The following is a 16,716-nucleotide window of genomic DNA, read 5'->3' as shown; positions in this document are numbered from 1 at the left end:
AAATTTTAAACATTTTAAAAAATTTGAGTTCCAAACTTTTTTCTCATTTCTTTCCCTCTCCCCTCCTTGAGAAGGCAAACAATTTGATATAAATTATACATGTGTAGTCATATTAAACATTTCCATATTAGCTCTGTTGCAAAAGAAAATGCAGACCAAAACCCCACAAGAATAATATGTTTCAATCTCCATTCAAACTCCATCAGTTCTCTCTCTGTCGGTGGATAACATTTTTCATCCTGAGTCCTTCAGAACTGTCTTGGATCATTGTACTGCTGAGAATACCTAAGTCATTCACAGTTGATGATCATATGATATTTCTATTGCTGTGTACTCTTTTCTACTGGTTCTGCTCACTTCACTTTGCATCAGTTCATATAAGGCTTCCCAGTTATGTTTTTTCTAAAAGCTTATAGCAGGATAGTATTCAATCGCAATTGTTCAGCCATTCCCCAATTGATGGCCATCCCCTCAATTTCCAATTCTGTCACCACAAAAAGAGTAATTATAAATATTTTTGTACACATGGGTCCTTTTTCTTCTAATTTTTCTCTTTGGTATACAGACCTAGTAGTGCTATTTCTGGATCAAAGGGTATGCACAATTTTATAACCCTTTAGGCATAGTTCCAAACTGCTTTCCAGAATGGTCGGATCAGTTTACAGCTCCACCAACAGTGCATTAGTGTCCCTATTTTTTCCAACATTTCTCATTTTTTCCTGTCCTATTAGCCAATCTGATAGGTATGAGTTGTTTTAATTTACATTTCTCTAATCAATAATGATTTAAAACATTTTTAAAATATGCCCCAATAGTTTTGATTTCTTCATCTGAAAACTTCCTGTTCATATCCTTTGATCATTTATCAGTTAAGGAATAACTCATATATTTATAAATTTGATTCAGCTCTATATATATTTGAGAGAGGAGGCTTGCTGTAATTTTCCCCCCAGTTTCCTGTTTCTCTTCTAATTTTGGCTGCATTGCTTTTGTTTGTCATAAATTCTTCTTTTATCCATAAATGTGACAGGTAAAATATTCCATGCTCCCCTAATTTGTTTATGATATCCCCTTTATGTCTAAATCATGTACCCATTTTGACCTTATCTCAATATACAGAGTAAGATGTCAGTCTATATCTAGTTTCTGCCAAACTACTTTCCAGTTTTCCCGGTAATTTTTGTCAGATAGTGATTTCTCGTCCCAAAATTTCGAATCTTTGGTTTTGTCAAGCACTAGATTATTATGGTCATTTACTACTCTGTATGATGTACCTAAATCTATTCCACTGATCCACCATTCTATTTCTTAGCCAGTACCAGAATATTTTTATGATTACTTCTGTGTAATACAGTTTGAGATCTGATACAACTAGATCACATTCCTTTACTTTTTTTCATTGATTCCCTTGATATTTCTTGACCTTTTATTCCTCCAGCTGAATTTTGTTATGACTTTTTTCTAACTCCATAAAATAATTCTTTCTGTTCTTTGATTGGTGTGGCACTGAATAAGTAAATTAATTTAGGTAGAATGCTCATTTTTATTCTATTGCCTCAGGTTGCCCATGAGCAGTTAATATTTCTCCAATTGTTCAGATCTGACTTTATTTGTATAAAAAAGTGTTTGTTAATTGTGTTCATACAGTTTGGGTTTTGCCATAACAGGTACACTACCAAGTTTTTTGTATTGTCTGCAGTTATTTTTTTTTAATTTTAATTTTTTTTTAGTGAGGCAATTGGGGTTAAGTGACTTGCCCAGGGTCACACAGCTAGTAAGTGTTAAGTGTCTGAGGCCGGATTTGAACTCAGATACTCCTGACTCCAAGGCCAGTGCTCTATCCACTGCGCCACCTAGCTGCCCCATGTCTGCAGTTATTTTTAAAGGCATTTCTCTTTTTATCTCTTCCTGCTGGACTTTGTTGGTAATATATAAAAATTCTGATGATTTATGTGATTTTATTCTATATCTTGAAACTTTGTTAAAGTTGTTAATTATTTCAACTAGTTTTTTAGTTTCTTCTCTGAGTATAACATCATATCATCTGCTCGCCTCTGTTCTTCACACAGGGCACACCAATTTCCATCTCCTTACCATGAAAAAGAGTGGTAAATAGGAAGGAGAATACACCTCTCTCTTTCTCCTTCCTAAGGCTGAAAATGTCAGGCTAAAAAGGACTCCTACCCACAGCCCAGACCTAGAATCATGGATCTAATCCTGAAAGAGACACTAAAGGCCATTGAGTCTAATCCCCTTGTTTTACGGATCAGGAAACTGAGGCCCAGGAAGCTACATGGTCACACGGTATGTGGGACAAGATTCAGGTTTAGTCTTCTTGATTCTCCAGTTCTCCAAGTCTACTGTCCTAAGCACTGAACTTTCTCATCTCCAGCCTAGTCATCTCCCAGTTCACCCACCTATATTTCCCATCAGTTAGGCCATCAACATTCAAGTCAGCTGAAAGACTTTGGCTGTGTCTGGCTTTGTGATCCAGAAAATCGGTGACTCTTCTGTTTCCATATCTGTAAATGGACCTAACTATATTACCATTTGTTTCCGTCTAGAAATTTAAGCTATTGTAAAATGTATATTTTTCAACAATCCAGGCAGATGTCAATTTAAGGAATTACTGATGTTATGGGGATTTTCTCCTTTCCATCTTAGCTCTCCCAGAGGATCATGCTACTGGCTTCCTTCATGTCCCTACCCTCATCCTTCCCATGCATTTAACCCCAACTAGTCTTTTGGTGACTAGCAGGCCCTCATCCTTCTGACTGCAATTCTGGGGTTTGCTTACAGCCTCAGGATGAGCAGCCATTCGTTCAATACCCTCTGTTCTGCTTTCCTCCAAACTTTACTACAAAATAAATTCCTTGGAGGGGCAGCTAGGTGGCACAGTGGATAAAGCACTGGCCCTGGATTCAGGAGGACCTGAGTTCAATTCTAACCTAAGACACTTGACACTTACTAGCTGTGTGACCCTGGGCAAGTCACTTAACCCCCATTGCCCTAAAACCAAACCAAACCAAAAACCAAAAACCAAAAAAACCCAACCCAACAAAATAAGTTCTTTGAAGTGGGTACTTGCCACTGGAGAGATGAAAATCCATTTTCTGAGTGGAAGCTATGTGTCTAGAGAGTAAGAAAATCAGGATTCACCTATTCTACTGCTAGAACCCATTTCAGTGGATGGAAGAAGAGATAGGAATTAGATCTGTTATTTCACAGGAATAAGGAAGCTCCTTCTACCAATTCAGGCCAGCATCTCTGCAACTTGGAGTCAAAGAGTTACCCTAAACATCGATGTTAGGTGACTGGCTAAAAGTCACACAGTCACTCTGTGTGTCTGAGGCAAGATTTGAACCCAGTCTTTCTGGCTTTGATGCTGCCTTTAATTGATTCAACATTAGGCAATTCTTTTGGATCCTATACAGAATGAGAATTTCAGAGATGACAAAGATTCTTTCAATCATTTAATTCAATACATAACTAAAAGGAATCTCCCTTATAAAATGCCAACAAGTGGTCACTCAGACCCTGCTTTAAGACCTCTAAGAGGAAGGATACCCCATCCCCCCGCCCCTGCCCTGCTTGAGGCAGCACTTACTCTTTGGGAAAGCTGTCGTAAAGTTTTTCCTGACATTGAGCCTCAATTTCCCTCTTTGTAACAAATATGTTATATTCTAAGATGCTAACTTTAACGTGCTCCCAAACCACATTACATTTTCAAAATCTTTCCTTTAAAAAATTGCATATTCGCCTCACCTAATCAAAAATAGGCACTTTCCTTGGCTGAGGGGAGGGGGGACAGAGGAGCCTCTGAACCCACTCAGTGTGGTTTCAATCTCTTTGATTTGTGATGATGACTAGAAAAGGCTTAGGTAGGGTTTTAGCATCAGGATTTGAGTGCACGTAGCTGTCTCGCCAGGGGTTCTACAATTAAATGTGCCATTAAAAACCTGGATGAGGGATTTAAGGGTGGGGGGGAAACACTGCATAGCCATTGTGTATGAAGATTAAATTAATTTACCAAAAATAATGACTTTTGTGCTGTGGAAGACGCTCTTATAAAAAGGGGATGAGGAGGAAGATAGGAACAATATACCTAGAGCAAATCTCGAAGGAAGAAGGACGTCCAGAATCAATCCCAGTCTTTGCCTTCCAAAAGCAGGTAATGTAAGGCAGCAGGTCCTTGGGGAGGTGAGGTACTATATGAAAGGTCACTGATTTCAGAGTGTGTGCTGAACAAAACAATGCTGGAAGGTAAGCGTTGGGGGAAGGGGGGGTTGTTGGGTGTTTCTAGGGCCATGAAGCTTTGCCATTTACTAACTTCATGATCAGAACCTAGATACAACTCCTCCTAATTTCACTACAGAGGAAGTTGAGGCTTGGGGAGGGTAACTGAATTGCTTGAACTCACACAAGTAGTGTCAGAGGTGAGATTTGAACCCAGGTCTTCAGAGATCCAAGGCTGACTCTCTAAAACTTAAGGTGAATCCAAAGTGTAGACAGACCTAATCAAATGCCCTCGCACTCACCATTTGAATCCCCAAAGGGCAGCTAGTCAAGTCCCAGTCAGAGTTCTAGGGGTCCCCCTTAAGCACAGGGAAGGGCCTTCTCTAATACTATCAGCTTGAGCCCCACCCACCCCCGCCTCTGCCAGGATCTCCTCAATAGAATTCATACCAGTGATGAGCACCTCAAGTTCCTTTAGCCAATTTGTATCAGTTAAGCTTTTATATACCAACATGCCCCCCACCCTGGACCAGGGACACACTCTTCCCCCTACTGCCTCCATCCCTGGAGGAGAGTGGATTCAAAAGGTAAAGAGCTTGCTACAAACCCTATCTAGGTCACTGCCAAATATGGCATAACCACGGTTAAGTCACCCCCTTGTTTTAGGACACAGAGTCTAAGCTACTGGTATATCTGCCCCTGGACGAGATCAAACTTTGAGGGCGTATCGGGCTTGGCTGCTGGCAAACTCTTCCCAGACCTCTGGCAACTCATTCTTGCAGACTTTCAAAGCTCCTGAGGTCAAAGCCCTCTCTGATGTACCTTCACCCAAGAGCAGGAAAGATTAGACGCAACAGGGCTAAAAGCCACGCAAGTGTAGGGGGTGACCAAGAAGGGGAGGAACACCCTCTGGCCCCTATCCCCCCACCCCTTCCTCCCAGGCTGACAGACCGGTAGTCTGTGCTCTGAAGAGCCTTCCACATTGGCATAACCTGCCAAAGGCGCTCTCACCAAATGCGTCTGCTCCCAGGCCTGGGCTTTTGTTGGTCCCATTACAAAAAAAGACTTAAAATTCTAATTAAAAAAATTTCCGACCATTCCATTCCATTTCTTTAGATAATTGAAAACATTATGGTTCCAGGCTAATTACTTAGCTTTCCTTTGACTGAGTCCTCTCTTTCTCTGTCAGATACTATACAGGAACTTAGGTCCAGTATTTGAAATGCTTGGTGCTGAGTTGGGGGATGATTGGATTGTTGTCCTTCCTTCTCTTTTCTTTCTTTTTTTTGTGGGGCAGTTGGGGTTAAATGACTTGCCCAGGGTCACACAGCTAGTAAGTGTTAAGTGTCTGAGGCTGGATTTGAACTCAGGTACTCCTGAATCCAGGACCCGTGCTTTATCCACTGCACCACCTAGCTGCCCCTGTCCTTCCTTCTCAAAGAGGACCCAAATGACATCCCTACGTTGGGGTCAAGGTACAGTGTGTCCGACCGTGGCTGATCAGACCAACATGAGCTCATAAGGCTCTGTCACAGGTTGGGCACTAATAGTTCACAGGGGCATTTGGAGTGGAGATGTCTCTAAATGTGCACACCTTACATTTCTTTTGATAACAGGAAGGAATACGGTATGACACAATGTGGGATAGTTAAAAGAATGTTGTTCTTGGCTTTAGGAGACAGGGGTATGACTTCTTCCTTGCAGACTCAGCTATTTGATCATAGACAAGTTCTGAGCCCCAGTTTCCTTCTCTGTAAAGGGAAGATAATCATATCATACCACCTGCCTCGCAGATATGACTAGGTGTAATTATGTGTGATTAACCCTTAACTGCATTTGCAAAAATTGTTAAGTGATATGGGATCTCATCCTGTGAGCCACTGTTCAGGATGGAGATGATGAGACCTATGACCTGCAAAGGAGTGGGGCCAGAGGACCCGGGTTAAAATCTCACCTCTCATACCTACTATCTGTGTGACATCAGGCAAGTCACTTAACCTCCCTGGGCCTCGGTTTCCTTGTCTAAAATGAAAGGATTGGACTTTATGGCCTCCAATGTCCTTTCTAGCTCTAGAGGTTTGACCTGTAAAGGGAGAATCATGGCACATCAGAAGTGGGAGGGACTTTGGAGGTCTTTGTAAAGGGAGGTGGAGTATGCTGCCCAAGGTCACCCTCATTTTAACTTAAGTCCCACAATTCCTAGTCCATCCTTCTAGTTTCAGCCCTCTTTCCAGTATATAATGCATCCTCCAATGGACAGAGGATTTCCCCAGGTAATGGAAGGTGGATGTGGACCCCAGTGTACAAATCGGGGGTCTTAGAGGGCATTTTGACACTGACAATGCTTTTTAACTAAAAATTTAAAGAATAAAATGTCTTTATCAAAAATACTGACCGGGTCATTTTCAGGAACATGGAAAATTAAGTTTTTAACTTACACTATTCACCTCTTACTAGAATCTATAAATACATAGATTTGTAAACCTGACTATAAATCTTTTCTTTTCTTTTCTTTTCTTTCTTTTTTTTTTTAGTGAGGCAGTTGGGGTTAAGTGACTTGCCCAGGGTCACACAGCTAGTAAGTGTTAAGCGTCTGAGGCCAGATTTGAACTCAGGTACTCCTGACTCCAGGGCCGGTGCTCTATCCACTGCGCCACCTAGCTGCCCCCCTGACTATAAATCTATAGATTCTAGCAAAGGATTTCTAGACCCAAAGTAGGCATAGCTAAATTGATTTAGAGAACACTGATGTGGCGGAAGAAGGTCGGTTTGAGGAGGAAAGAGGAGTAAGGTTTGGAGATCCGAGGAGAAGAAAAGAACTAACAATTTGGGGATTGTGGGGAGGAGGCTGCTGAAAAATGCTGGGCTTCTGAGTTCCAACCTAGACTTTACCACCCACTTGCTGTACAAGGACTAATTACTGCATGTCTCAGTGCCTGGCTGCTATTCTCTGCAAACACGCGGAAGACCTTGTCCTGTCTTGCAAGGTTAGCTTAACTCATTTCTGGGCTCTTTGCCAGCCCCAACTAGTTTTTTCCTCTCATTAAATCCTACTTCTTCCAGTTTGTTTTTGTTCATTTTTTTTTTAATGTCCAGCAGAATGGAACTGACCCGGAAGCTTTTAGCCGGATGCCTTCTCCTAACTCTATGCGTGATGATCAGCTCCGGTCAACACTGGTCCTATGGCCTTCGCCCAGGAGGGAAGAGGGATGCTGATAACTTGATCGATTCATTCCAAGAGGTGTGTTTGCTTAACCTCTTGTCAGAGAGGTGACAGACTCGGGGTGCAGGATGAGGCACAGCTTGTTGGACACAGCCAGTGTAGAACTCAGAGTCGCTTGAATATGCACATTTGTTTCCTGTTGTTGAATTGCTTCAGTTGTTCCAAGTCTCTGTGACCCCATTCTGGGTTTTCTTAGCAAAGATGCTGGAGTAGTTTGCCATTTCCTTCTCCAGCTCATTTTACAGATGAAGAAACTGAGGCCAATGTGGTTAAGTGACTTGCCCAGGGCCACACAGCTATTAAGTATCTGAGGACAGATCTGAACTCGGGTCCTCTTGACTCCAGGTCTAGCACTCTATCCATTGCACCACTTAAGTGCTCGATGCATATTTGTTACAAGAACTTTATTTTTCTCTCCTCTCCCAGTCCCCCTGGCACTAAGAAGGGTGAAAATATGGGAAAGAAAGAAAATAGATATTAGTTGAGTGAAAAAAATTGTTAATGAAAATGAAGTGGTTCAAAAATAGCGCCTATACAAAATTTGTTAAGCACTTACCAAGGCCTATCAATCAACAAACATTTATTAGATACCCAATATGTGTCAACAATTGTACTAGGTGCTGGGACTCTCAAGAAGCTCACACTCTACTGCAGGGGGAATGGACCCCCAGAAGTAGATACACAAGGAGCCATTATTTTGAAAGCAGGGTGAGCATGAGCAGCTTGGGTACTGGTTGGGGTAGATCAGGAAAGCTGGTTCAGCTCTGTCAGACACAGTCCTTTCCTGGAGATTCTTCTAACCCAGCCAGGCAGTCCAGAGGTGTGACCTGGTCAAACTCGACCTGGAATGTTCAGTTCACTTCTGATTGCCACATTTTGGGCTGGTGCAGTGGTTAAAGCACCAACCCTGCAGTCAGAAAGACCTGAGTTCAAATCTGGCCTCAGACACTTACTAGCTGTGTGACCCTGTGTAAGTCAGTTCGTCTTGTCTGCCTCAGTTTCTTCATCTGCAAAATAAGCTGGAGAAGAAAATGGCAAACTGCTCCAGTATCTTCATCAAGAAAACTCTGAATGGGGTCTTGGAGAGTTGAATGTGACTGAGCAACACCACAGTATTGTTGCCACATTTTAGGAAAGATACTGATGAAGTGAAAATTGCCTAGGACAGGGCAGACAGGATGTTAAAGACCCTTAAGGGCATGCTGTATGAGGAGCTTAGTCTGAAGAAGAGAGGACTCAGGGGAGACTAAATTCAAGTATCTGGAGGCTAGAAGAGGGGATTAGCCTTGTTCTGCTGGCCACAGAGGGCGGAACCGGAGGAATGGGGAGAAGATGGAGAGGAAAACTGAGGATAGATAAAGGGTGGGGAGAGACTCTTCCTAACAATGCAGTGGACTGCTTCAAGAAGTCTTGGGTCCTTCTCCACTTATAGACTCTTGAAGAGAAGCCTGGACGATCATTTGTCAGCCATGGGATGTAGATGGGAAACTCTTAGAGAGTAGATGGGCACCGGAGTCTTCTGAAATTCTGTGATTTTAGGTATATAGATAAAGATATAGATAGATAGATAGATAGATAGATAGATAGATAGATAGATAGATAGATAGATAGATAGATAGATAGATAGATAGATAGATAGATAGATAGATGTATACACACACACACACATATATATGTATATGAGACAGAGACAGAAAGAGACAGAGAGAAACAGAGACAGAGAGACAGAGACAGACAGAAATAGAGACAGAGAGGTAGCATGTTTAAACAAGGACAGTATTTGGGGGCCATTTGCATAGAGATAATTGAACCCAAGGAATCTGATGAAATTTACAAGCTCAGTTCTCTTTACATCAGCCTTGGGTCAAGGTTGGAATCAGTACATACCTCTTACCTTTATGACATACTTCCTATTCTCCTTAGGTGTCCTTAAGATTTACTTTCCCTGAAAGCATGTGATTTCTTTGCACTGGAAATATACTTCATCTATTGCCTGTGTGCTTTCTTTTTCATTATTTTTATTTTTAGTTCCAAATTCTCTCCCTCCCTCCAAGCATTGAGAAAGCAAGAAATTTGATACCTTCTATATATGTGAAGACATACAAAATATATTTCCATATTAGCCATGTTGCACAACAACAAAAACAAAAAGCAAGAACAATAAAGTTGTTTGTTTTTTTTTAAAACTCTGCTTCAATTTGTGCTCAGAGTGAACAGATCTCTCTCTGGAGGTGGATAGCATTTTTCATCATGAGTCCTTTGGAATTGCCTTGGATCATTGTATTGATCAGAGTAGCTTTGTCTTTTGCAGTTGGATATCATTATAATATTGCTATTACTGTCTACATTGTTATCCTGGTTGTGCTCAATTTATTTTGCATCAGTTCATATAAGTCTTCCTAAGTTTTTCTGAAACCATTCCCTTCATACGATGTGATTTTCCATTGAATGGTCCTATGTCCATCTCATGGGTCTGGTCCCATCCCTTTGGAAGAGACTTCCCCAAATTCTTTTTCTCCTTGTCCAAGAATTCTGTCGTTTCCATTCAGATGGCCAGTGAAGTGAACCAGCCGGCAGAGCTTCAGCGTTTGGAATGCACCGTTCACCAGCCACGTTCACCACTGAGGGATCTGAAGGGGGCTTTGGTGAGTGAAGAACAGAATTCTCAAATTCCAGAGTTGAAAGGGACCCATGACATCCTCCAGTTTCTGTTTGGAGGCAGGAAGTCTTCTTAAATCAGGAATTCTGAACTTGGGGTTCATGGCTAGATTTCATGGGGTGTGTGGAATTATTAGAGATAGTTAGATAAGATGATGAATAGAGCATTGGACCTGGAGTCAGGAAGACCTGGATTCAAATCCTACTTGCTGGCTAAAATGCTTTGCAAACCTTAATATTGTTTGAAGAGAGCTGTCACATCGAATAACCCCCAGCATTTATACAGAGCTTCAGATTTGGCAAAGTACTTAGCAAATATTATCCCATTTGATACTCACAACAACCTTGGGAGGTAGTTATTACTATCCCCATTTCACATCAAGGCTGAGAGGTTAAGTGACTTATTCTGAGACACACAGCTAGTTAAGTGTCTAGGGCAGGATTTAAAGTCCAGTCTCCCTGATTCCAGGTCTGGCATCTTATCCCCATCCCCAGGTTTTCTTTGCTCCCAGCTAATTGAGTCCCAGAGGGTTTTAATGTCACATAGTTACTGGCAGGAGCAGGAGTCAAACTTGAGCCCCCTAACTCCAAATCCAGCCCTCCCCTTACTATCTCAGGCTGTTCTGCTTCCCTTTAGTTTACAATTAAATTATGACACTTCACAAAGCAGAGCTGTCATACGGGGCTCATTCCAGAGATACAAGAAGAAACTGGTCAGAGAAGCCAATTAAGTCAGCTATGTTTAATGTACACATATTTATCGTTTTCAGGCCAGCCTGATTGAAGGAGAAGCTGGGAGGAAGAAGGTTTAACTCAGGTGACCAAAAGAATTTCCCCAACGTATATCTTTAGTTGAATCAGTGACCTTTTGGATGACAATTGTCAAAATGTGTCGTGATGCGTTTGGAAGCATCTCCAATCCAAGGCATGATTCTGCATTGAAAATATCTTGGAATGGAGGGTCCCTTTTTGAATAAAGTGGTTACCAATGGTTCATCTCATCTGATTCTACAATTCAGGTGCCAGAGGGGTGTGTGTGTGTGTGTGTGTGTGTGTGTGTGTGTGTGTGTGTGCTGGCAATCTAAATAGGTAAGGACTGCCGGTTTTTCTGCAGGGCTGGGAAGTTCCATTTCTCAGTGGGCTTTAGAAGGTAGAGTGTTTTGCTCTTTTAAGATGGACTGAGAGACTTGGGGGGGCAATGCTGTGATCATCAATAATCCTTACGGATCATTCACCATCCTGTCAAAAGTTACGCTCCTTTTTCACACTCATATCTTTACTTATCTTCCCAATATCTGTAATGTCTCAAGATTTACTTTAATATGATGGGTCAATCAATCGACAAACATATATGAAGCACCTGCTCTGTGTCAAGCACAATGTTTAGTGCTCAGGATATAAAAGACAAAAATGTCCTCTTGTCGTCCTGCTTCATTGCCAACTCTTGTTCCATCTTCTGCATATGGTACCCACCATCTTCTGCATATGGTGCCCACCACCTTCTGCATATGGTGCCCACCACCCAGCCCCCAGTGAGCCAAAGGTAGCCTTTGTTTATTCCACACATAGTACATCTTGGGGTCCCAGAGAGGAAGGGAGTGTCAGGATGAGTCACATATGTTGGGTTACAGAAGGACTCATCGACATGGAAGAACTTAGGTGTTTCTAACAACTGGAAGGTTCTCTCAAGAGACTCTTCTCTCATTACTCCATAGTGTCACAATTGCAGAATCTATTTGGAGGGTGGTTCCATTTTTGATTTAACTATTTCACCCCCCAACCCCCCACTGGGTCTGGAGGGATACTAGGTGACATCTAAGAAACACCCCTGCTGCACTTGAGACAGGAGCCACAGAGATTAATCCTAATCTTGGGCCTCTGATAGACTAACCTATAAGATATAGTCTAGGGCTTTATCAACACCAAACTAGAAGGACACCAAAGTGGAAATGTGTAAACAGTCAGTGGTTACAGGATCAACTAGACCTTCAGAGGGGAATGTGATGAGCTACCATGCACCCTTTACTTTTTTTTTTTTTTTTTGCAGGGTAGTGGGGGTTAAGTGACTTGCCCAGGGTCACACAGCTAGTGAGTGTCTGAGGCCAGATTTGAACTCAGGTCCTCCTCAATCCAGGGAAAGTCACTTAACCCTCATTGCCCCCACCCCCAAAAAAAAAGATTAAAGTGTTTGAGATGGGAGTGGGACAGTCAGGACAGTGCTAACTATCAAAGAACTCAGTCTAATTTGTTGTTCTTATTCACTCACGTCCGAGTCTTGGTGACTCCATTTGGAGTTTTCTCAATGGAGATACTGGAGTAGTTTGCAACTTCCTTCTCCAGCTCATTTTACAGAGGAGGAAACTGAGGCACATAGGGTGAACTGACTTGCCCAAGTTCACACAGCTAGTAAGTGTCTGAGGCTGGATTTGAACTCAGGAAGATGAGTCTTCTGGCTTACAGGCCCAGCAATCTATGCACTCTGGCGCCACCTCACTGCCTTCTAATTGGAGTAGATGGTACATATATGAGGCTCCAGCTGCAGGGTAGATAGAAAGACCCAGAAGCAGTAGGGGTGTGGCTCCAGGGCAGATGTAAGAATAACAAGGCCCGGCATGTTTGCCACCACTGGAGAGTTTTGAACCCCCCCCCCCCCCGTTTTGATAAAGCATGCATTTAATCTACATGTGTGTGAGCAATCCTTTAGACCATGTGAAGTTGGGAAATTCGAATCTCTATGAGCTGGAAGCATCGGCTAATTTAGTTATTAATTATGATGGGATTAAATCATACATGTTTAAATTGAAAAACCTATACAGAAACCGAGAAGTAGTTACCCTAGGGGACTGGGGTCAGGGAGGACCCCATGGTTAGCAAGTGCTGCTCAAGATTGCAGTGAAAATGAGAAGGAGCGCCATCTGGCGTCCCACACAGGTACTGTTCTCCAGGTGGCCATTTTAGAAATCATGGGAAATGTGTTGATCCTGGTCAAAATGTCTAAACCTAAACTGGTCCATGAGTTGTCTTCGTGGTCCCTTTAAACAACTCCCTTGGAGGTAGGTAGATGATACAGTGGATATAGGGCTGGGCCTGGAGTCAAGAAGAGTTGAGTTCAAATCTGGCTTCAGACACTAGCTGTGTGACCCTGGATAAATCCCTTAACTCTGTTTGCCTCAGTTTCCTCATCTGTAAAATGAGCTGAAGGAGATGGGAAACCACTCTGGTATTTCCCCTAAGAAAGCCCCAAGAGACTAACAACTAAAAAAATAAAAACTTCCTCTTTGTGTGTGTATGAAGTCCTACCTCATTCATCTTTCAATGAATCTTTTGAAAAAGCTGCTCTCACACAATCTGAGATGCATGTCAGACCATATACGGCTTCCCCGTGATAAAGAAAACTGGATCAAAGATTCTAAGAGGCCATTCAGTCCAAACCTCTCATTCTATAGAGAAGGAAACTGAGGCCCAGGGAGTATTCGTGACTTGTGCCGGTTTAGTTGCCAGTTGGTCTCTGGCTCAAGTTCCGCCCCCCCCCAACACCAGTCCATTCTTCACTTAGCTGCCAAATTCATCTGACAAAAACACAGGTCTGACCAAGGCTCCCCAAAACCTCCTAATTCATACGACTTCGGAGGCTTCCTGTCACTCCCAAGATCAAAAGGAAAGTCTTCTCTTTGGCTTTTCAAGGCCTTCATAATCTGTCACCTTCCTACCTTTCTAGTCTTCTCACAACCTTACTCACCTCCGTGTCATCTGCAATCCAGTGACCTCAGATCCTACAGGAATGTAGTCATGGACTGTTGTTCTTCACACAAGACACTCCATCTCCTGACTGGCCGTTTTCACCAGCCGTCCCTCATGCCTTGATTTCTCTCCCTCCTCAACTCTGCCTCCTGCCTTCTTTCAGGATCCAGCTAAAATCTCACCTTGTGTCAAAAGGCTTCTCTGATCCCTCATAATGCTAGTACCTTCCCTCTGAGATTATCCACAAGTAATCTTTTTTATAGCTTCTTTGTATAGTCATTTGCATCTTGCTTTCCCCAATAGACTGTGAGCTCATTGAGAACAAAAATACCCACAGCCCTGGCACATAGTAGGTGGTTAATCAATGCTCGTTGACTTCACTTTTTAATGAGAACAGATAAAGGACAAAAAGGAATGAGAATACATCCTGGGCCCAGCAGAATGGAGAGCAACAGAGTTTTCATTGGTTATTCACTCAAAAACTACATTTATTTATTTATTTGTTTACTTAAAAATGGCATTATTTACAAATGGTTTAATTGTTAATATGATTCTCAGAAAAGAAAAATAAGACCGCACCCACTTAGTTTATACACCTTATTTACCATCCCAGGAAGTCCCATTTTGGATTCCCAAAGATGTGGGCTCTCTTTGCCCAAGTGGAGGTTGGCATTGCCAGTGGAGAAACATCCTAGGCCCTACAGCTCTTGCCCAGCCAAGTGCCTCTCACTACAACCCTGGGCCTCAGAGGGCTGGCTTCCAGTGGCTTCAAATGTACAAATGGTCCAACGGATCTAAGAGAAAGGCATTCACTCCCTTGAGAAACTGTAGATGGCACTGGAGAGCAGGCTGGACTGACTTCTAGAATCAAGGGTTTAGAGATGAGAGGGACCTTAGGCACCATCTGGTCCCACCCCATCCTGCCCCGCCCCCATGCCCCTTTAAAAGTGAGAAGTCCAATGTTTCCTAAACCTTAAGAATCTGAGCAAATGCCTTCATCTCCCTAAATCTCAGTTTAGGGATAATAATGTGACGATAACATTGGCACCACCTGGACTATTGTGAGAAAAGCACTTTATAATGCCAGAGGAATGTGGATTATCATCACTGGAACAGTATTTTTTCCTCTTCTGACAATGTAGAAACCATTTCAGATACCAGCCCCCGGCGATGGTCTGGTGACTTCATTGCCATTGGGAGTTTCTCCATAATGAGACATCCTCCCAAAGCAGATCAGCACCTACTGCCCTACCCCAACTGGGCAGCTCAAGGAAGTCCTGGGACTGGCCCAACACCACCCTGACGGTACATTCCCAAGGCCAGCTCCTTCCCTTTGTAGCAGGCTGCTTCGATAACCCCCTAAGATCTTTATAGATCCCCAAAGGGTTTGGCTTTATATATAAATATACACACATACATGTATATATAGAGATATATACATGTGAATATATTAACACATATATGCATATGTCTATACACATGAATGATGGATGAAATGGTTACCAATGGGGCAGGTAGCCACTTAGGGGGCAGCTAGGTGGCGCAGTGGAGAGAGCACCTGCCCTGGAGTCAGGAGGACCTGAGTTCAAATCTGGCCTCAGACACTTAACACTCACTAGTTGTAGCTGTGTGACCCTGGGCAAGTCACTTAACCCCAATTGCCTCACTAAAACAAAAACAAAAACAAAAAAACCATGATAGAACATTAACATCAAAAAGGTCTTTAGAGATGATGTAATGCTGCCCCTCATTTTACAAATAGAGGAATTTTAGGCAAAGTGGTACAGCAAATTCATGGCAGGGTCAGGCCTAGAAGCCATGCCTGCCAATTCCCAATTGGACTGCGTGATCAACTGGTGGAGGTTTTGCTGATTTTGTTGAAAAGATCATTTTATTAAAAAGGTTAGCTCTCTGAGTGGGAGGAGGGAGAAAAATACAGGGGGAAATTTGGGCAATGTTAAAAAAAATTCAATACAAATTTACAGAAGGAATTAGAGTGATTTGAAAAAATAATATAAATTATTATTGAAGGTATTTGGATCCTATACAATCCCCAAGATTGAAGATGTAGCGGGAGCCAGATTTGTATGTAACTAGGGTAGGGTCACCAGTACTTTGCCACCAGGGCGGGATATTTTGAGGGTGTTGACATCATCCTGGGATGCACTTCCTTCTCCTGGGCTGTGGCCTGGGTGGGCTTTCCACCTGCCACCACTGGCCCCAAGTACCAACTATGCTCATATACGCACCAGTTTTAAGCTGCAAAGCGCCGTCTAGTGGGAACTTCTCACTTTGTGGAGTAGGAAGCTAAGGCCCAAGGCAGTTAAGTGACAGGTAGGGGTGACAGAATCCTGTATCTCCTCTTAGAATATATCCTCCCCTGAAAGTCCATGGGATCTATACAAAAACATTCACAGCCTTTGTGGACAGGCTGTTTTGAGCCTAAAAAGCAGAGCGAGAGAGAGACAGAGACAGAGACAGAGACAGAGAGATACAGAGAGAGAGAATGACAAAAATAAAGAGGAGAGAGGGAGATTATGTGCCAGTGACCACAGCTTCAGGGAGATACCCATGATGGGTGTCTGCCAGTAAAGCAACCCTGGGAAAAGGGGAGTGACAAGGGTGGGGAAGGTGTCACTTCTCTAAAGGAAAGCTACCAGTCAACCAAAGCCATAGGACAGTTCAGAAAATCAAGTCCATGTTTAATTTAAAACTCAAAATTTAAAAATAAATAAATAACAATAAATCTCAGCAAAAAATTCCCAGCCTTCTCAAAACATCTTTCCTAACTATGGGTGTTCAGGAGGGACAAAGGCATGAAATCACAGGATCACAGAGCTGGGGGAGGACTTCTCTAG

General features: G+C 42.6%; 1 protein-coding gene across 2 annotated transcripts; it reads left to right on the top strand.

The window, feature by feature from the left end:
• Positions 1-4,128: 4,128 nt before the first annotated feature.
• On the top strand, positions 4,129-11,077 carry GNRH1 (gonadotropin releasing hormone 1). Of its 2 annotated transcripts, XM_043989257.1 has the most exons (4): positions 4,129-4,171; positions 7,336-7,477; positions 10,009-10,104; positions 10,888-11,077. In XM_043989257.1, exons 2-4 carry the CDS (start codon positions 7,337-7,339, stop codon positions 10,927-10,929), a joined length of 279 nt encoding a protein of 92 aa, XP_043845192.1. In that variant the 5' UTR covers positions 4,129-4,171; position 7,336; the 3' UTR covers positions 10,930-11,077. The 2 variants fall into 2 exon arrangements, with proteins under 2 accessions (XP_043845192.1, XP_043845191.1); XM_043989256.1 differs by lacking the exon at positions 4,129-4,171 and having other exon boundaries at positions 7,325-7,477.
• The last annotated feature ends 5,639 nt before the right edge of the window (positions 11,078-16,716 follow it).

This window comes from Dromiciops gliroides, chromosome 2 (assembly GCF_019393635.1).
Source record: "Dromiciops gliroides isolate mDroGli1 chromosome 2, mDroGli1.pri, whole genome shotgun sequence".
Lineage (NCBI taxonomy): Eukaryota > Metazoa > Chordata > Mammalia > Microbiotheria > Microbiotheriidae > Dromiciops > Dromiciops gliroides.
The sequence above is the reverse complement of the archived record's forward strand: the minus strand, read 5'-3'. Positions and strand labels throughout refer to the sequence as shown.